Genomic DNA, 21592 nt, shown 5'->3' with positions numbered 1-21592 from the left:
CTTCCTTTCAGACGGGATGGAAAATTCCCCCTTAAATTTATCCTGAGATAATTTTTAGGCTTCATAAGGAAGGCAAAACTTGAATTTTAATTTATGAAATTGAGGTTTGGCTTTTATTTAGAAACCATTTTACCATGGTGGGGGTAGTTTTTAAAAAGATTAGTACTTAAGCTGAGCTTTATATTCTCCTAAGAATTATCCCTTTTTCAAAATGGCTTGATAAAACACCACTTCCTGTCCAGAGAGGAAGTTATTTTAGCTCAAGGACTGAAATATTTAGCAGATCTTTAGACAAAAGGAACAAATTACATTTCTCTCTGGCTTAAAAAGGGTGTTTGAGCCAGAGGGGGTTAAGAAACCCTCCCCCCTCCGCCTGATGGGGTGGTCTGGAGGGGCAGGGAGGGGTGGGGGTAGGGGTCCTTAGGCTCCCTGGGATGGAGGATCTTTTTTTTTTTTTTTTGGTGGAGATGAAGGGGTGGGTCTATGGTACATCACCTGAGTTGTGGGGTAAATGTAGAGAGTGTCAATCAAAGGCAGAGCTCAGAGCTGGGAAGGAGGCTCTAGATGGCGGCTGTGCCTTAGAGAGAGCGCGCTCAGCTCCCTGCCTTCGCCTCACTTTACGCAACTTTCCCTAACTTTCGGGCAGCCTCAGGGGGCCCCCGCAGCCCCCTGCCTCTCCTAGTGACTTACTGGGGTCGATTCGAACCTTTTTTAGGGAGAAAAGCAGCTTTTGGGAGCTTTCTTTTCGTGCCTTGTTGGAAAGAAGCAGCCGTACTGAGAGCCCAGGTCGTTGTTTTTTCCAGCTTAGAAGCCATGGCGCACCTCCATTTTTGTGCGCTCTCCTAATGAGGTTTTTTTTCTTCCGGACCCGTTTCAGGATTAATTGTTGCTTTATTTTTTTGAACAGTTAACATATTTGAGGATTATATTATTTATTTTTTGCTTTTTAACGGAGAATTTCGTTTTTATTTTTAATTATTTGGGATCTGATATTTTTCTACTACTAGATAGGACTCTTGCTTTGGACCTACTACATGGATCAGGTAAGTTCACGATCATTAGTGGTAATTTAAAAGATTCACATGTTTAAGTTTGCTCTATTTTCTGTAAATATGTGAAATTCCTGGATGACGCAATAAGATACAGAGATTGTTATTTGTATCCAGTGTGTTACTTTGAGAAACTTTCCTTATTGATAGTGATGATTCCCTCTGTTCGGTTTATCATGTTTTTTCTTTTTTAAAGGAAAAAATAGAAATACTTTGTTTTTTGGTGCTTACCGCCGTTGTGTTATAACAATATCGTTACATAGTCAGGACTTTGTTCCTGATGATAAAGCCATCGATAGAAGCTGGGACCTTACCTTTCTTTCAACTTTTGACAGTAAATACCTGGGCACAGGACTTCAAAGCAAACACAGATTCCCCCTCCCCCTTAATATTTAAGACTTAAAAGATGATGAGAAATAAGGACAAAAGCCAAGAGGAGGACAGTTCGCTACACAGCAATGCATCGAGGTATGAGCTATCAACTTTCTTCCTTTTTTCTTTTTTTTGGGGAAACCTCAGCTTACATTGTTTACCTTGACAGACAAGGATAGCTGTCTGTTTTATTTTAAGTATTTTACTAATTTGAGTTCGTTTTTTAAAGCGTGACCTTGAGATTGCTAATATGCCACACCCTAATTTTTTGGTAGCAATTTATGAAAGTTAAGTTGTGACTTAAGGCCTCTTACAGCAGTCAAAAGGTAAGGTACCTTTATTCAAGGGGGCCTTTCCTGCAAACCACAGGTTTTTTGACAGTAAATTTCAGTTTTTAGGTTTTCGTGCTGTGGGAAAATGACCTTGTCGGTTTAGCCATTGCTGCATTGCACCATTTTACATACAAGGCAAATTTTTTCTTTGAAGAATCTAGGATACCCAAACTAGTAACTGAAGGCCATAGAGGAGCCTTGTGGTAGTAAATTATAGTAAATAGACATTTGAGAAAGTTATATGAATGAAAAAATGTACATTTTAAAATGAAATTGCAAAAAGGACCCTTTGACTGATGCCTCTCAGTTTATATTTTTATTTGACTCTGTGTTTCTTTTGATACTGTTGACATTTTAGGAAATTTTGATAAGATTTAATCAAAACCTTTACTCTCGATGGTTACAGTTCCTGCATTTATGAAATCAAACCTGTGATCACAGAAATCTTGGAGCACGATTAATATGCTTCTGTTTTGTGTGTGTTACTGTGATTCTAATTGTTTATTTTATATTTAAAATACTTTAAGGTTTGCATTTGTATGCTTATATTTAGACAATTTTCTCTGGTTGGTAGATGTAGTATTTTATTCTCGAATTTTAGTTGTAGCTGCTTTAAATTTATTGATTTATTTCTACAGAGTCGTCTGGAATGCTTTATCTTCTGAAGCTTACAAATGTTACTGTTTGTTCAAATCATGATTTGTTTCACATTTGTTGGAGTTCACCATATTAGTGACTAAGTAATAAAGCCTCTAAGATATTTTGTTGTACGAAAATCTTCTAAGATGTTTTGTTGTATCATCTGTATATTAATTTTCTAAAATATGTATGAATACATTTCTTGATGTGTGTTCTATGAACTGTCACATTACAGATTTTAAATTAATGCATTTAACAATCTGATTGGTTTATATGAATTTTTTCCCTCCCCAGTTTGCTTTTACTTTTATAATTTTTTATAAACAATATATATTACTAGGTGAGTGATTTGAAAGTTTTGAACATGGTTTATTTCTAATGTTGAATTCTTATTTGTGTTATAAGACTTAAAATATTTTCACCCTTGCTTTGAAAAATACCTTTCCAAATTCTTTTGCAAATTGAATTGTCACACAGTTTGGATTGCTGTCTTTGAAATTGAATTACCCGTGTAATTATCTAGGCAAGATTTAGGACAGAAAACTACTGATTCTAAACTGATTTTTCTGAAAAGTGATGGTGACTTGAAGACATAGGAATCCCCAGGAATCTTTGACAAATTATTAAAGATTCAATACCTAAAATTGGTACTCCCTTGAGTGTATGATTTGCATATCTCACATGGGTTTTGGCTTTCTCATGCAAGGTTTGTGGTTAACGTCATTGATCAGACTCTGCTTTCTAATTTAAAAAAATTAAGTGGTTTAGTTATTCTTTGAATAATTTACTCTGACCTGGCAAATGACATGCAGGTTGCCATGTATTTTTCTTCTGGTTATGGGGTTGCAGCTTAACTAGTAGCATGCACTGTACTTTTGAATGTTTTGTCAAGTATATTTTAATTCATACACCTGATGAGTGTCAAATATTTGAGACACCTTGAAAAGAAGATGGAGTTTTAAATTACTGCTCCCCCTAAATTGCATACTAATACATGTACATAATTATGACATCACTTCCTTTAAAAACTGTAAAGCCAAGAGAATGTTAGTGATGTTTTATTGTAGTAAATTTTTATTTTTAAGTGAGCTAAAACTGACTTACCATAGCTAGTACTTGGTTCCTTAATGCTTCAGAATTTCTCCATAAGGACCTAGTTTCAATGGCACAAAGTCTAGTGTTTGGGGAATATTAGAAAAATCACTTTTGCAGCCTGAGCCATCAGAGGAAGGGGGAGTTTGCAGGTCAAGTAAACTTTTTGGTCTGTGAAATTACTTTAGGACCTGGGAGAATTGAATGTGATCTGGTATTTTCCTGTTTTTGGAAATAATAGCAATACTTAATAGTCATTATGTAAGTTTGTTACTCTTTTGAAGTTAATGCTTAAGTATAATGTTACACTCTATATCATGGTTTTTGAAGGTTAAAAGTTCACTTTCAAAAATGTTTTGATTTGGTATCTAAGTTTTAAGTATTTGAAACAAAGTTTTAGGGATGAACAGAGAAATGAGGATCACACACTTCGTTCGCAGTGGGGGTGACTTCAGTAATACCAAATAATGGGAAGGGAAGGGAAAGTGAGTGCAAGTGTGCACACAAAGAGCTCTGTGTTCTAGGACGCTGCGTTTTGATTTTATCATAAAAGTTTATTAAAATTTATCTCCAAACCCTCTGCCTTTGAACCAGATTTACTTTGATAAGCTGAGCTGCGGGCAAAATCTGCTTTTTAAATCAGCCTTTTAGTTGTTACTCTTAAAAGGCTGGTGATGGTTAGAAATTGGCATAATGCAGTTGCTTGTGAACTGAAACAGGGAGTTTTTTAAGTGGCAGCCATTTTATGATGATGATAATTCTTAAGAGTCGGGATTTTTTTGAGAAGACTGAAACTAAAGCAAATTGAAACCCGAATTACCAAAACATCTGCCCTTCTCCCCCCTTTTCGTTCTTTGGTACTGAAATAAAGGGCAGCTTGGTAGTTAGCGCAGGCAGCAGCTCTGAGTCCCTGGCATCTTGGTGCAGGTCCAGCTCAGTCACAAAATGGCTGTTCCTTTGTGCCGCAGCGCTGACAGACATACTGCATTGCACTGTGTACTCGCCAAACAGCAGGAAGTTGCCGTGCGGAGTTCAAAGGCCGGCCGGCGCCGGCGCCGACTGCTGATTGGCTGTGCGCGCGCCTGGCAACAGCGGGTCAACAGCGGCGGCCTTCGGGCAGGCTCCGCCCCGTGACGTCAGGTCCCTCGCCACAGGGAGGAGCGTACGCAATGACGTTAGGTTGCGTGCGCAGCCTGGGTCGTTCTTTTTCGCGGAACCAGCCGCCAGCTGAGGGGCACGGGGGGTGGGGAGGGGCAGGGACGCTGGCTGGGACTTTCCGGTGGGCGGCCTTTCCCGGCGACGTCCTCCGCCCTGTCCGTGGCTGTCTCCACCCTGCGGCGTGTGTTCTTTGCCCAACCCTAGGAATGGTTTTCCTGATTTAGAAGCGGCTTCTGCTTTTGTAGAAAGTGAAGGGCCTGCGTGTTTCACAATTTTCGTTTTCCTTTCTCATATCCTGGAGGGTTTTTTCCCCTCTTTTTTTGGTGTATGTTTCTTGTGAAATTAGTGAGTTTGTAACCATTGACCAAAAGCGTTTCACTGTTGAGATATTTTTATTTTAATGGAAAGTTGTTAATGGTGTTACAGCTGCTGTTTAACACATGGCTCATAAACAAAGGGAAGATTATTTGAACTTGTCCCCGTGCATTTTTACTTGGTACCAAACATTTTCTCAATTGACATTTGATGGAGAAAAACTCAGGTCAGTATGTGCAAAGTGATTTATTGTTAAGGGATAATTAGGAAATTGTAAAACTATTAGTCTACTAATATTAGGTTAAGAAACGAATATATCAATAGCCATTCATTACTATAAACAACTGTTAGGAGACAAGTCTTTGTAAGTGTTAGAGCACTTGCTAAAGAATAGTGACTCCCGGAGCATGTGCAATAGTGGAATTCCTTGGTAAAATCTTCTGGAAATTTTACCAGTCCTGGTAAACTTCTTAAAATATTACAATGATGCTCATGGTCTGCCTTGTTAGCAACCCTTGCAAGGATTTCTGGTTAAAAAAATAATCATAGCTTACCAACCATGACTATAGTTTGGTCACAAGTAATGAATTTAAGCACAGAGGAAAGACAGTATTGGTCTGTAGTCAATACTGTAATCGTACCCCGGTGTATAGTTTTTTTCCCAAGCTTTTGGGTGTGTTTTAACAGTAAGTGGAATATCAGATTGTTGGCAATAGTTAAGATTTTTTTTTATAGAATAAAATATGATTTCCACAGAGGTGGAACTCCTGAGTGCAGGTAGAAATGTTTATCTGGGCATATCGTGAATTTCTTCTGAATCAAGTTTGTAGAGTAAAATTTACTACATTATTAGTTGGTTTTGTAGGTTCGCATAGTCTTGGTTCTTCAGGAGGAATTGTTGAAACTTTCAGGTGAAATTGAGTTTTCAGTTTGTTTTATAAACTTGTTCATCAAATATTCTGTAAATGATACTTCAGTTATATGCTCAAATATATATGATGAAAATTTTAACAGCCTTAGGGACAAGTACTTAGAATTTGAAGATCATTAACATAACTGAACTGAACTGACTGAACATATTAGCAACTTAAGGTGAATATAAGGCAAGAAGAAAGGTTTGTTCTTCCTATATTTTGTGATTGAATTCTGGATACATTAAAATTTTGTTTGCTAAATGTCCTAAATTAAAAGAGAAGTAACACTGCAGTTGTGTTCTAGGATGTAAACTGCTCTGTAGTAGATATCATAGACATTACTGTGTGAATTAAAATGAATATTATGATATATCCTTAATCTCTGAACTGTGTGCATGCTACTTGGAGCCGATTAACTTACTGAAGAAGCGGAGTATTAGGTCTCTTCATTGCGCTTTCTATGGATTTTCCTCCTGTGTGCAGAATGTCATGAAATGGCAAGAAAAGTGCTGGTTAATCTTTTTTTTCTTTCTTTTAGATTCTTGTCTTGAAAACCTGCAGTTTCCATTTGATATTTGGCTTTTTGGAGTGTAACATCTTTAATAAAGGTTAAGCAATTGCAGGAAGGTGGGCAAACTATTTCATGAGGAACTTTAGTTATAAAAATTTTTAGCAAGTTTTTTGAGAGGTGAATCTGGAAGTTCAGTTGTATTTTACTCGACAGTATGTGAAACTCACAGATTTCATAATTGGTTGGGTTACTTACCTCCTTCCATATGCAGTTAAACCCCTGACAATTGTGAGACGCACCTCCTAAAACCACCTGTTTCTAGACTCCTGTCCTTTCACACATAAAATGTAGCATAGCCGGCTTGTTCCTGACGTAAATATTAAGTGACTCCTCTGTGTGACATCTGGTCATTTTATTCTGGATCAGAGCATCAATTTTTTAAGGGTTTTTTTTTTGGGGGGGGGGAGTCTTAAAACTTGGTTGGATTTCTTGAAGAGGTTTCCTTTAGGGAAGAAACAGTGTTTTGTTTTTTAATCACTCGAGAGTAATTTTGTACACAATTAAAAACAACTGTGTTGCTTTACTTATGCTGGTGTTTGTTACTATAGCTGACTACTTCCCTCCTGCATTTCAGCCTGACTGCACATTGAATTCGAGTTCATACCTCACCAAAACTGCCTGTTACTACCTCTTTGGAACTTGAGTGTTACTAGTATAAAGCCGAAACAACAAAAGTTGACACAGTTCAGTAAATGCCAGTGAGTGTCCTCTGTTTGTTATCAGTGATTTAGCAGTATTGGAGCAGGTATTTTATATTTGTTTTATAACTGGAGGTTTATACGTTTTAACTAGCTTCATTTAACTCCCTGTCCCCCGCCCCCCGACTCCTCACTCCCCTCCCCCTGAACCATTCCCAAACCCTGCCTCTGGCTCTCAAATCTCATCTCTATTTCTATCATTTACTTTATTTTTGAAATATAATTGACGTACAGCATTATGTTAAGATGCTTGGCTAAGGTCACCTTTTTTGTTATTTTAGTGATAACTTTGGAGAGACCCCACAGTTTAGGGGGGGTCTCCTCTTTATGAGGAGAATGTTGCAGAAGAGTGATGAGGCATCGCTGTAATGATAGTTGTGGTTTTATACCTATGTCAGTTCTGATGAGTCACTTTGTGATTTGTGGCGTCTTTAGCAGTCCTCCTCCGCCTGGCCTGGTGAGGGCTGGGTGCAGTGATGGCAGTAACTCAGCATTGAGGGTCTCCAGGGGGTGCTAGTGGTGAAGAGCCCGCCTGCCATGCAGGAGACAGGCGCAGGCTCCATCCCTGGGTGGGGAGGAGCCCCTGGAGGAGGGCATGGCAGCCCGCTCCAGTATGCTTGCCTGGAGAGTCCTCTGGACAGAGGGGCCTGGGGGGCTACAGTCCATAGGGCCACAAAGAGTCAGACACGACAGAGCACACAGACATGGTGCAGCCTTTACTTTAGTACAGACAACTCTTCTCAGTTTAGGCCAGTGAAGTACATTGCTGGAATTTTCCGATTTTTAAAGTGTGGATATGGGACCTCCCTGGCGGTTCCAGTTCGGCTGCTGGGGATGTGAGTTCAGCTTCTGTCAAGGAACTAAGATCCCACATGCCTTGCAGTGCAGCAAAAAAAAAAAAAAAAAAAGTGGATAATGACAGTCTTCATTGGGTTACAAAGATTAAATTATGTAATGCTTATAAAGTGCTTAGCAGAGACACTGTTAGGTTGAAAGTACTCAATAACTGCAAGCTACTAGTAACACTATTCTCATGTTTCATCTTTCCTTTTCAGTACTTTCTAAGTTCCTCTTTAAGAGCCAGGTTGCCCCTGAGGCTGGTGGCCAGGCCTCCCACAGGCGTCAGTTTAGGCCAGTTAGAGAGGTTAAGATGATTTTAGAAGATAAGATTTCTCTTAGTTAGTTGAAACTTTGGGTGTATTTTGTAGTTAATCCTGAGTTTTTTTTTTTTTTTTCTTTTTCCTGAGAAACCCAGCCTTCTGAAGGGAGCATGTGAGCCTCTCTGGACTAGACCAGCTCGTGTTGAGTCATAGTCCTCTTGGCAGTCACTCTGAGTAGAGGCCTTGTCTCCTCCTCCCTGGGCTGGTGTTCATTGCCCTGGTCTCCCCTCTGCCTTGTCTCCATCTCAGGCTCTGCCAGAGGGAATGATTCATACCAAGGTGCAGTGCTGTTTGGATATAAATGCCACTGCTATAATATTTACAACAAATACCGAATTGGCTGTAGGTTGCTTTTACTCGTCCGTCTTCCCCGTAGTGGCGTTTATTTAACTTACTGTAATGTGCAGTGTCCAGTTTATTCTGTTAGACCTGTAGTCTCATGATTTGCGTTTCGCGTTTCCACTGCTTCCTTCATTTCCTTTACTTTTGGTTTATGACTTTGTTGAGTTCTGTTTTGTTTGTTTGTTTGTTTGTTTCTACATCGGACCTTGGAGAGCTTCTAAAAATACCAATGTCCAGCCCAGCCCTTGTGATTCGGTTTTAAAAGCTTTCCATGTGTTTCAGATTTGCCTGTGTTTCCATACATTGACGTGTTTCCCCATGTGTTTCAAATCTTCCGATGGAGCACTTGTTATATTCTTTTCTAACCCTTCATCTCTCCATTGCCTGTCCTGGTTTCTCAGTTCCCTTTTTAGGGCAACTGGCAGTTGGTCTGGAAACAGTGGGGGATGGGGAGCTAATAAGGAGGTGTGGTGTATGGAAGAGGGAAAGTTTCAACGGCATGTCAGATCCTGCTGTAGCATACCTTTAAACTGTTTATAGTGTTGGGTTTTTTTCCCTTGTCCGCAGTTGCTTTAAACTCTAGCTCTGTCTCTTCCTTACTGTGATTGTCGTCTTAAACCCTCGTGTTCAGTTGCTCAGTTACGTCCTATCCTTGCAGCCCCATGGACTGCAGCACGCTAGGCTTCCCGGAGCTTGCCCATCGAGTCGGTGATGCCATCCAGCCGTCTCATCCTCTGTCGTCCTCTTCCCCTGCTATCAGTGTTTCTCAGCATCAGGGTGTTTTCCACTGAGTTGGCTCTTTGTATCAGATGGCCATAGTGTTGGAGCTTCAGCATCAGTCCTTTCAATGAATATGCAGGGTTGATTTCCTTTAGGATTGACTAGTTTGATCTCCTTGCAGCCCAAGGGACTCTCGAGACCCTTTTAGAGACCTCTAAAAGTTTGGATTCCATAATTGACTTTGAATGCAGTTACATTCCATTCAGAATTCCTTCCCTCCGCCAGCTGAGGAAAGGTAGCTTAGGGCTGGAGCAGTTGCCCTGGGTTGTCCTGTGAAGCAGTTATTTACGGTGATATTTGTCACCCATTGGTGGGTTGTGAATTGTAACCAGCATTAAAAATGGAATGAGAAAGTAGGATATAAAAATAAACCTCAAGGTATTGCATATATATGAGTTATTTCTCCGTCCAGCCATGGCTGGTAATCTTTCATTCTGGATTTTTATCTTGAAGGAAAATAACATGTGGTGAACATTTTATAAGAAAATACCGGAGTCGATTTACATTGAGGAGTTTCGAATGTGTATTTTGTTTAGCGTGAAGGTTCGTGTAGCAGGTTTGCCAGTGACCTCCTTCCGCTAGCTTTCCCAGGTCTGCCGTCCCCAGAGCTTGCCTTTGAACTTCTGTGGGTGGTCCTGCATCCTGCTGAGCTTTTTTATACTAAACATGTCATCCCTTTCCTTCAGTTGGGTTGTATACTTAGCTAGAGGGTTTGTAGTTACTTCTCAGATTCGTTTTTGCTGGCTCTGCTTACAGTGTTACACTTAGGTTAAATATCAAACCAATAGATCTGATTGTTGCGAGGCGCTTCATTGACTTGTGTTGATTTACTCTGGAGAGGTCCAGTGATTGCTAACGATAGTGGCTGCCGATAGCCTGCCGCTTGCTCTAAATGCTGGGTATGTGCTCATTTGAGCCGTCCGTCCTCCCATTCTGTCTGTGAGGTAGGTAAGATCGCCACTCCTCTGTTGTAGATGAGAAAACTGAGGCACAGGGGCGAGGAAAGGGTACACTTGGCTTCAGGTGCTGGCAGTTTGGCTCCAGGATGAATTATTGTAGATGGGTAAGCGGAAAGCCTGTAGGTGATTGAAAACGTAGAATAATTCTGTGTTCTGCTTACCTTAAACTTATTAAGAAACCAAAAGGTGAAAATCACCTTTTGATGACTGATGGTGTGACTGATGAAGAGACACATTGCTTTTCAAAAAGCCGTAAGGCCATACTTTTACGTGAAAGGAGTCGAGTTAAATTGTATCGTGATTGCCCTGGGGGTTAGTGGTGGGTGGGGAGAGGGAGCCCTGCTCTGGAACCTTGCCCTTGTCTGGGTTGACCTTCTCCAGCCACACGTGCTGCAGCCCACGGGGTCGCAAAGAGTTGGACACGACTGAGCGACTTCACTTGCATGCATTGGAGAAGGAAATGGCAACCCACTCCAGTGTTCTTGCCTGGAGAATCCCAGGGACAGAGGAGCCTGGTGGGCTGCCGTCTGTGGGGTCGCAAAGAGTTGGACACGACTGAAGCGACTTAGCAGCAGCAGCAGCCCCACGTGCACTTTGAATTTGGCCAGTTTGTAGACATAGAGCTTCTCATTTTTGTCTTTTGCTGTTGATAAGCTTAAGTTCCCACTGTAGGCTTTGCATCAGAATCACTTGTGAATTCAAAACACCAAGGCTCATACCTGATTGGATTTTGGGAGGGCAGGGAGGGAAAAGGAGGGGGGGGGGGATGAAAGGGAGGGGAGGGTGGGGAGGGGAGGAGAGGGAGGGGAGGGAGGGGTCAGCTAATCAGAATTGTGCTCCAGGTGTGGCCTTGGGAAGGCCAGGGGTGAAACAGCTGTTCTGTGCTAGAGAAGTAGTTCCTGATGGTGGGTGTCAAAAGTCCACCCCAGTGTACATTGTTCGACCTCCGCATGGAGGCAGCATATGGCTGGTAGGTGGTCCTTTAGAGGGAAGTGGGTGGTGGGTCAAATTCTTGCAGTGCTCCTTTACTCTTGGCTGATTAAAAGGTCTGTTCCCTCTGAATTTAGCTTTATATAGGCATTTAACTCCCCAAATCTACTTGATAAGAATCACCTGCATTGCTTGTTAAACATTCCCAGGCGTCTTGCCTGGAAGTTGTACCTCAGTCGTTCAGGGTTGTATGTGTGTTCAGTCACTTCAGTCTTGTCTGACTCTTTGTGACCCTGTGGACTCCTGGCCAGGCTTCCCTGTCCATGGCATTCTCCAGGCAAGAATACTGGAGTGAGTTGCCATGCCCTCCTCCAGGGGATCTTCCCCACCCAGGGATCGAACCCGTGTCTCTCTGTCTTCTGCATTGGCAGGCGGGTTCTCTACCACTAGCATCATCTGGGATGGTGCCCAGGAATCTGTGTTGACAACAGGCTCCCTTGATTTCTGCACGCAGGCAGGTTTGGGAAATAGGGGCTAATGGGATAGGATTTGGGGTCTGTTCTGTTTCTTTTTAGCTATTGAATTGACAGGACGCTCTGAGCTTGTTTCTTTGATAGAAGTTAGAATTAAATAATGCTTCAATAAGCTAGTTTTGAAATTAAGGACACCACCTCCCTGCACCCCTGCAAAACTTTGGCAGTGTCTGGAGGTGTTTTTGGTTGGGGTTGGACTGCGGTTGGCATCTAGTGGGTCGCAGCCAGGGATCCCGCTAAACATCCTACCATACATGAGATTGTCTTCTCCACCCCTCCCCAGTAGGGTTGTTTGGCCCAGAACAGTGATGGCGAGTGTGAGAAACCGGTCTAAAACAGTAAAGGTTTTGCCTCAAAAACTGTTGGCTGCTCTTACGAAAGTTGGGAGCCCTCACCTTTTCTGTGGACTAGTTCAGTGGCCTCACTCCCTGTGACAGTGTGGGCGTAAGTTAGCACGTTTACTACTGAGCTTAGCAGCCAGGACATTTGAATCTCCATTGAACTCTGGAGTTACTGTCTTATAAAAGTCTAAAACACAATTGCCTGAAAGTTATTAATAAGGAAAGAAGAGACTCCAAGGGCTGAAAGGAGCTCCTGGTCAAACAAGCTCGCCCAGCCTCAGGGTTTAAGTAGGGGTAAATACATCAGTTGATAGGGTGGGTTATGCCTTTGTTCAGTCACTAAGTCATGTCTGACTCTCTGCGACCCTGTGGACTACATAGCCCGCCAGGCTCCTGTGTCCATGGCATTTCCCAGGCAAGAATGCTGGAGTGGGTTGCCATTTCCTTCTCCAGGGATCTTGCTGACCCAGGGAATGAATCCTCGTCTCAGAGTTGGCAGGCGGAGCCACCAGAGAAACCCGTGGTGGTTTATAGGGCTAGTTTTACTTGCAACTGCCTTTCACTGCATGAAGGGTTGGTCTTCCGTGTTACGTGGGTAGAAAGCTTGCCTTTTGTGTCGTCCTTAGGGGATTATCAGATCTGGATTGGGATAGGTGTTTGTGAAATGGGCATTCAGTTTGTGCCTTACCCGGGCTGCTTATTATAGTTCACTTTTCCCTGGTGACTTGCTTGCCTGGGTCCCACGTGTTTCATGCTGCTTTGACCTGCTGAGGGCCGCGCCAGTGTTTCCTGGTTACTGGGCAGCAGAAGCAGCGTGATAGAGACGGAGATGCCTTCTGCCTGGCACCAGCGGATAGTCCTAGAAGCGCGGCCATGAAAGGCAGATCCCCCCGCCCCGGACCCTTCATAATTTTGGAAGCAAGAGGTGGTTACTGATAGGACTTAACCTTTTATCTTCTGAAACTATACACGGTGTTTTGGTGTGCATTTTGTCTCATATGGGTATTGGGTTGGCTGAAAAGTTGATTTGGCTTTTCCCAAACCTGAACATACTTTTGAGCCAACCCAGTACCTTTTTCTGAAAAGAGAATCCTCGTGTTCCCAGTGTTATATTCTCAAAGAATTGCTGAATCTGAGGATGATCTGCGTCAGAATACTGATTAGTTCTGGAATGTTAGAAACACAGCTCTTTTTTTGAAAAGTTCAGGAAAGTTCAAAGAATGAAATTAAAGTTTTAAATAAGATAGATACAGTTAAAGTTCTGTTTACCCCTTTCCTCTTGTCACTCTCGTGAACTTGGCATATGAAAAACTTGGCATTTTAAAAATTATGATTCGTGCAATATATTTTGTGTTAAAAAATATAGCCTTGAAATTGTCATATTTTTATGGATGACACATCCTTAGTCTTAACTGCTGTAGTTAATTGCATAGTTATGATTGAGTGACTGAACTGATGACTTTCATATTTTATCTTTGCATTTTCACATATGAACATGTAAGTAAATTCCTTTTTTAAAATCTTGTGAGCAGATCTCTGAATATTTTTATACTTTTCCACCTCTTGCACACATTTGATGATTTGTTTAGGTTATATACCGACTGATCGAATCACATGATTCATACGCATATTTTTTAGCTCAACTGGATAACACAAAGTAGGTTTCCAAAGCTTCTGCTGATTACTCTTCCAGTAATCATATATGAGTACTATTTTCCCTACTTTCTCATCATCCTTTAACGTTACCAGACTTTCTGATTTCTGCAGAGCAGATCAGTGTAAATTTAATGTTGTAATTATACTTCCCAAGTTACTAATGAGGCCTAATTACCTTTTTTTAAAAATGTTTACTGGCTTCTGCAGTTTGTTTTTTTGTAATTGCATGTTCATTTCCTTTGCCCAGTTTTTTATTGGAATTTTCTTTGCTATGTAATTCTTCCTATGTTGTTTGTATAAATCCTTTGTTGTGTGTACATTGAAATTTCTCAGTCTCTTGTCTTTGAACTTGACTTAAAATATAAGCTTATTCTTCAGAATCATGGGACTTGAACCAGAGGTGGAGGACGTCTTAAAGATACGATTCAACGTATTAGAGGAACTGTATCTTATTACGAATAAGAAACTTGTGACTTAATGATCCTTGCCTTTCTATCCTCTTTATGACACAAAGTAGTGATTGAGAAGGACTTGTCTTGCACCGCCCTTGAAATGGTTCTGGCCTGGATCTCTTGCTGGGTGGTTTAATAATCTCTGACTGATTATATAACAGGGGCAGCAATGCCACTTAGAAGTTAGTACTGTGGGTTTTATAATTCAGATTGTGGGGATGGGGTTGACATAGACACATACTTGGGCGAGAACTCTTCTGTAAAATGAGGGTACGGATTAGTGGAGAATGCTAACCTGTGACACAGAAGTGCGAACCTGGGTCCTGCGCATCACAGGCAGGTGCTTTACCCTCTGAGCCACCGGGGAAGCCCCCGTACGTGCTAGTGATTTTATTATCGGTAGTGCATAGTCTGGAAGTAAGCTTTATGGGATTCCAGTGTAGATTGCTTTGTGTTTTTACTAGATTTTGCTTTCACCACCACCAGCCAGAAAAACAAGCTCTGCCATCGGCCATTTTGTAAGTTTAGGGAGAGAAACAGCCCAGCAGGCGCCGGAACGGCAGTTCTGGGGCCGACCTGCAGGCTTGCTCTTCAGTCGAGTGTCGCTGTGCTGCCCTCTTGTGGTCGTTTGCCAAAGTGGTGATTAAAAAGGGAACAGCTTGCTTTCACAAGCTGTTGTAAAGACACATTTAATCTCTGTTTTTGCCAGCTTGAAAGGGATTTTGAAGAGTTATCAAATCTTTTTTAGCAGTGAGTGACAGGAAGTGTTAAGCTTTTTTAAAAAGTATTTTTCTATTGGAGTCCAACAATTCCCAATTTTGACTTAAGTCCCCTTTGTTTATTTATACATTCTGTTTCCATTGTTGTGATTGTTCAATCAAAAATTACAAAACTTGTCTGCAACTTAGGTTTTGTGTAATTTTTAGGTAAACTTATTTTTCATGAGAATTCTGTATGTATGGTGGATAATAATTCTCAAATTCATTTTTCATTGCCTTATAGCTAGCTGTTAATGCCATTGGAACTCAGGTAATTTTATTACTTTAATTTAGGTGAAAGCTTAGTTAAAGGACTACTTACCCTCTAACTTGATTTGTCCTTTTTTCTAGCCTTGGGGACTTTGCACATCTCTTACTCTATAAACATTTCAGGCTACAGTTTAATATTGATAGTATTTTGTATTATCATTAGGCATTAATAGTGAATCTTCATAATATTTCAGGAAATTTCATGTCCTTTGAATTAATAATTAGGTCGTCAGTATCTTAAATGTGGAGATATTTGTCGTTTTTTCCTAAATATTCTTTTTCTAATTCAATATTTAGGAACTTGTCCTCCTAGGAGTAGTATGCAAATTAATTGAGGTATATCTTTATTAAGGCTTATTTTTAAAAACTCCTCCCCCCGAATATTATTTTATGTTGATTAAATCTGACTTGTTTCAGAAACGATTAAAAAAAAAAACCCTTGGTCTTACTCTCATTCATAACTCTAGTTCATTTTCTGTACGATTGGGGATTCTTACACCCCTTGCCTTGAATTTGACTCTCGGTTGAATTTATTATGAACAATTTGAAAGACTAAAAAGATTGATATGTAGTGAACGGCTATGACTCAACCACTCAGCCTCAGTCCTAAAACCTGTCCATATCATTTTCTGATTACATCTGCCTCCCTTTACTCCCAGAAGTAAATACAGTTGAAAATTCCTGTTTTCTCTTGGGTTTGACTTTCAGAGTTAACTGTTTTTGAGGGCTTCCTGTGTAGCTCAACTGGTAAGGAATCTGCCTGCAATGCAGGAGACCCCTGTTTGATTCCTAGGTCAGGAAGTTCCCCTGGAGAAGGCGTAGGCTACCGACTCCAGTATTCTTGGGGGTCCCTGGTGGCTCAGCTGGTAAAAAATGCACCTGCAGTTCGGGAGACCTGGTTTCAATCCCTGGGTTGGGAAGAACCCCTGGAGGAGGGCATGGTAACTCCTGGAGAATACATCTGCCTCCCTTAACCCCCAGAAGTAAATATGGTTGTAAATTTGATGTTTTCTCTTGGATTTGACTTTCAGAGTTAACTATTTTTATTTTTAAATTGCACAAGTAAGTCACGAAATCCACAAGGTACTTCAAATAACCCTCCCCATAGAGTAAACCAGTGTTAGCAGTTTGGTGATTAAAATGATTTTATGCACGTAGCTATGTACTGATAGAAACATGGATGTGTTTTTTACCTGAAGGGCGTTGTATGCCTGCTCACATTTCCAGAGGTCACTTTCCTACACAAACACAAACGCAGATGCACATGAGGCATATATTCAGAAACAAGTTTTTATAGTGAACGAGTTGAAAATCTAAATATTTTGCTCAGGAATACAGAGATATGGAAGTATATCAATGATATTTGTAGCTTATTCATTAAGAGAACAGTTTAAAAATAACCTAAATGTCCCTTTAATAAGGGAACAATTTAAACATGTTTTCATCCTATGAGGCCATTCAAAGAGAAGGAGGTATTCATGGACACAGGTATACGCTGATGTGGGAACTGGTATTGAATTGTCTCCATCACGTTGGCAGTGACATAGGTTGCCAGAGGGCGCAGGCCTGAGATTACCTAGGGTGGAGACCCAGGCCAGGAGGACCAGAGCTGGCATTTTCTAACTGGTTACTTGTTTCTTCTCGCTTCTTTCTTCTTGCTGAGCACCTTCTGAGTGGTCACAGGTGGAGAATAAGTGAGTTAAGATGTGTTAGTCACTTGGACTAGTTAACTTGACTGTGCCAAGGATCCAGGAGTCAGTCAGTGCAGTGGGGCCTTGTAGGTACTGAGTCACTGTTACAGGGTTCAGGGTGATCGGCTGAGTCTCTAGGACTTTGAACTCTTGTGGTGAAATAAACCATGAGCTTTTTAGAGCCACCCTTGAGGTGGAATTTCTGCCTCACTGCCCCCTAGCACTCTCATCCTCCGCATGAGGGTGGTAATGCCTAAAAGTGTTGTGCTGGTGAACGTATAAGCCAGACAGACACGTAAGGTGCTCAGCATCTGCTCCACTCTGGGACAGATGTGAAGTCGCTCTCCCCTTTTGCTCCCTTTCCCAAGGCAGACTCTGTCCTCCCTGTGTCCTCACTGCTTCCTCTTGTCGACTGAAGCCCCTCTGACTGTATTTTGCTTGCTGTGGGTCACACGGGATATTTGGGCAATGCCCCTTCCCTGTGTACTGTCCTGTTCATTCTGTGGACACGGCTGTCAAATGGTAGCACCTCGTTTCTGGTGTGGAAGGGAGTGGTGGTAGATAAAAAGCCTTGCTCTTTTTAAAATCCCTTTCTGGTTTTCCCGCCATGTGCCTTTTGTCTTCTGGTTGCTAGACCTGAGGTCCTTTGTGTTGGCATTACTGTAGGTTCTGGGTTGCTGCTTGCTTCCTCCTCTGCTCTGCCTCTCCTAAATGAATAGATAGGCTCTAAGCAGAAGAGCTGGGGGAGCTGTCCACCTTTTTTTTTTTTTCTTTTTTTCCCTGTAGAGTCCATCAGATTTAGGTCTCTTCTCTTTATAGTATCCTCATTCCTGCCGCCGTGCCCCTGGCTCTCTTTTTAGCATTGAAGAACATGCCTTCTGTTTTATTTTTTGGTGTGACTTCTGCTGTCATTTACCTGTTGCTGTTGTGCTTTCCTGAGGGGGGCTTGGAATGATGAAGTTGGGGCTGTGTGGGAGTCCAGTGGCAGTCTTTACTGGACTAGACTCTTTGTTTATCCTTTTCTTCTAAGTCTGCAGGTCTGGGATTCACCTGCAGGAAATTTCAGGGCAGGAGTTCTGGTTTGGGGTTACTGTGTATATGTTTTTAATTTGTGACTGTTTTTGAGAGCCATTGATTGGATAATTGCAACGATTGCATTTTTACTGTTTGAGTGACTCTGCCTTGGTTTTGTTTTGTTCTGTGTTGGTTGCTTTCTTTTTTGTTTGTTCCTTTTGATTTTGTCTTTGTCTTGAGGAGGGAGGGGCTGAATAATAAACAAATAAGTGGATTCAGACAGATGTACCTGGTTTCAAACCCTACCTGTGTCATCTTGGAGAATTATTTAACTACTTTTATTTTATTTTTCAGGCCATGCAACAAAGTCTTTTATTATGTATGGGTTTTAAAAATTATTTTTGCAATATCTCCATACACAGGCAAAAAAAAAATTGTTTAGCATATTGGAACTTGCAAACCTGATCACTGCATAGAGAAGGCAAAATCATCCCTATAGCACACTTAACCAGGAGGCCAGTTCATCTGCCAACCTCCAAGAACATGGAGATGAGCGTGACAGACTGGCCCCATCTGAACCTCCACTCACCAGCATTCGATAGCCCTTCTTCAGGCCCAGATCAGTAGCACATTTCTTGCCAACAGCCATCAAATGCGCAAGAAGACTTCGACCATCATCTGCTGCTGAAGTCTGGGATATATGTTTCTTTGGTATCACCAGAAAATGTGTAGGTGCTGAGGGGAAATGTCATGGAAGGCAATACACTGGTCATCCTCATAAATGATTTTGGCTGGAATTTCCTTGCGAATGATCTTCCCGAAGATGGTGTCACCTCCAGGCCGGGCGACCTGAGCCTTGGCGATCTCATCTGCCATCTCTGCCTCCCTCCTGTGCGGCCGGCCGGGGAGAAGGTCGGGAGGCAGGGAGGTTAACTACTATAAAGCTTCAGTTTTTCTTCGTCTGAATGAAGGACAAAATAATATCCCCCGTTTTATTTTACTTTTTCAAAGAGCTAATCTATATAAATTACGTGGCATATGGCATCATACGAATAAGTCAGGAAATGGTAGGTGTCAGGTGTCAGGAATGTTGAGAATGGCACTAGTAACATTATTTGCAAATAATATAAAAGTATGTTTGAAAATTTTGAACTTGTATTCCCAAATTCCTATCTACTGTCATATTAATGCTAGGATTTTTTTTTTAACCGATTTATGTGGCAGTTCTTAAATTTTTTTTAAATCTTTTTTTTTTTCTTTAATTAAGTCATTCAGCATCTGAAGAAGCTTCGGGTTCAGACTCAGGCAGCCAGTCGGAGAGTGAGCAGGGCAGCGATCCAGGAAGTGGCCATGGCAGTGAGTCAAATAGTAGTTCTGAATCTTCGGAGAGTCAGTCGGAGTCCGAGAGTGAATCGGCAGGTTCCAAGTCCCAGCCAGTCCTTCCAGAAGCCAAAGAGAAACCAGCCTCTAAGAAGGAACGGATAGCTGATGTGAAGAAGGTATCGGCCTTGCTGAACAGTACAAGTGTGCCGCGAGCCTGGACCAGAGAGCAGACCTCTGCGTTCCTGTGGGAAGCTCCTTAGTGTGTCTTGATAATGAAAATTCATCTGCAGCTGCCTTTTCTAGTAATACTCTCTCTCTGGATCTAAATGGGGACTGCTTTCTGCTCTACTAGTTAGACACAGGGCTAAGAGGAAAATATTAATAATTACATGAACCATCATCATCTAGGGCAGAGAGACATTTTTGTTGTTTTGATTTTTAGCATTAAAAAAAGATGGTTATATATATATATTTAGCACAATAGTGAGTAATACCAGAGAAAATCATTCACAGATGATTGTGAAATACAGTTGTAGTTTGATGGATGATTCCAGTCCAAGAATAAGGGGTGTTTTATTAAAGAATAGAAGGAGAAGTACTCCTCACAGAAAAGAAATTATCTTTACCTAGGCAATGTAGATATTCTTTGCCTAACAGAAGAATTTTTCCAGCAGAGAATGCAAAAAGGTAAAAAGTGAGTTGCATAGAATTTTCTCACTGATGTCCACACATTGGGATGCATTCCTTTGGGGAAAAATAATGACTTGGTCTAGGTAGTCCTGAGATGCGGCTGATCTTGTGAAATTCTAATTCGAGAGAATTAAGTTTAGAATCACTAAAAATATTTAAAGATTGCTTTTAGAAATTTAAAAATGTCTTATGCAGAAAGCTTCATGAGAAATCAGTTTTTCTTCTAAGATACAAATCTGTGTCTGCACACAAGAGACCTTCCCAGGAGCACAAACGATTTTAAATTGTCTGCAAGTTCCATAGACTAGCTTCAGCAATCCTGAAATTTAAAAAAAAAAGTGGCTTTTAACTGTTGGCAGAATTGAGATTAACTGTTATTTCAGTTTTTCTGTTCCCAGTATAGTCATCGCTTAAGGTTAAATGGCCCTGAAGGATTGGTGGGAGGTTGGGGAATGCTGGTAGTGTTGTAGTGTTAGGGACAGGGAAATGAAAACTGTCCTTACTAGCTAACTCATCACCAGAGAAGGGACTTTCAGACACTTGGGTTGTGCTGTGTTGCCTCTCAATATGTGGAGACCCTTCACAAGGGACATTTCAGGTGGTGACATTTCAGAGAGACCCTGTGTGTGGAAGGTACCACTTAGAGTATCTTCTCTGAGTGTCATTCAGCTCAGAAATTTGCCTGCAGAAGGCCTGTTTGGCCATCTTTTTCAACTTTATTCTGTACAGTGACGAGTTCCTTACTTGCAGAGAGTAAAGCAAGCTATAGAAACCACAGCTTGCACAGGGTGTTTAAAACTTTACTAAAGTCATGTTGACTGGGATTCTGGGAATCAACTGTAAGGCCAAATATATGTGTGTGTGTATAATATACATATGTATATGAGAGAGACAGGATTAAGATTGCATGTCACCATGGAAGTACAGGTTTAGGCAGAAATATTAAGGTGATCAATTTTAAGAAGTTAATAGATATTGGATGGATGTACTAGCCAGTTAGAATGATTAGGTCATGACTTTACAAAAAGAACGCTCTTTGTTTTCTGTTCACTCTTCTCTTTCAAATGGTAGCTTTTATTGGAGGGTTGAATTAGGTATCACTAGCCCTCAAAAGGGAGAAGGCACTGGCGACCCACTCCAGTACTCTTGCCTAGAAAATCCCATGGACTGCAGTCCATGAGGTAGCTAAGGGTCGGCCATGACTGAGCAACTTCACTTTCACTTTTCAGTTTCATGCATTGGAGAAGGAAATGGCAACCCACTCCAGTGTTCTTGCCTGGAGAATCCCAGGGACAGGGGAGCCTGGTGGGCTGCCATCTCTGGGGTCGCAGAGTTGGACAAGACTGAGCGACTTAGCAGCAGCAGCAGCACCCCTCAAAAGGACAGATGGGAACACGATGATTTTAGGATGTACACATGACAGTGTATGTTGTAATAAAGTCCCAACAGGTGAGCCTGAATGCCTAATATTTTAAAATGGTAGAACTAATTAATGTATTACCATTTAAAGAATTCACCCAGTTAACCACTAATTCCTGTGGAGCCACTTCATA

The 21592-nt window shown here is 41.3% G+C and overlaps 1 protein-coding gene and 1 pseudogene across 8 annotated transcripts in view; one reads left to right on the top strand and one right to left on the bottom strand.

Moving 5' to 3' along the window:
* Positions 1-278: 278 nt before the first annotated feature.
* Positions 279-21592, top strand: part of CHD2 (chromodomain helicase DNA binding protein 2) — a 112877-nt gene continuing 91563 nt past the window's right edge. For 3 of the 8 annotated variants that reach the window (XR_011250258.1, XM_069559320.1, XM_069559318.1), the window contains exons 1-2: positions 3957-5183; positions 19294-19525. Coding sequence is in view for 6 of the 8 variants with exons in the window: in XM_069559320.1 (XP_069415421.1) it covers positions 5083-5183; positions 19294-19525 (333 nt within the window). In the remaining 2 variants the exon portion in view is untranslated. Of the gene's footprint in view, positions 1044-1384; positions 1518-3956; positions 5184-19293; positions 21489-21592 lie in introns of those variants that run through there. The other 5 variants (XM_069559321.1, XM_069559319.1, XM_069559325.1 and 2 more) reach the window with 3 other exon arrangements.
* Positions 18465-18941, bottom strand: LOC138423438 (adenosine 5'-monophosphoramidase HINT1 pseudogene; annotated as a pseudogene).

Source organism: Ovis canadensis, chromosome 18 (assembly GCF_042477335.2).
Source record: "Ovis canadensis isolate MfBH-ARS-UI-01 breed Bighorn chromosome 18, ARS-UI_OviCan_v2, whole genome shotgun sequence".
Classification (NCBI taxonomy): domain Eukaryota; kingdom Metazoa; phylum Chordata; class Mammalia; order Artiodactyla; family Bovidae; genus Ovis; species Ovis canadensis.
The sequence above is the reverse complement of the archived record's forward strand: the minus strand, read 5'-3'. Positions and strand labels throughout refer to the sequence as shown.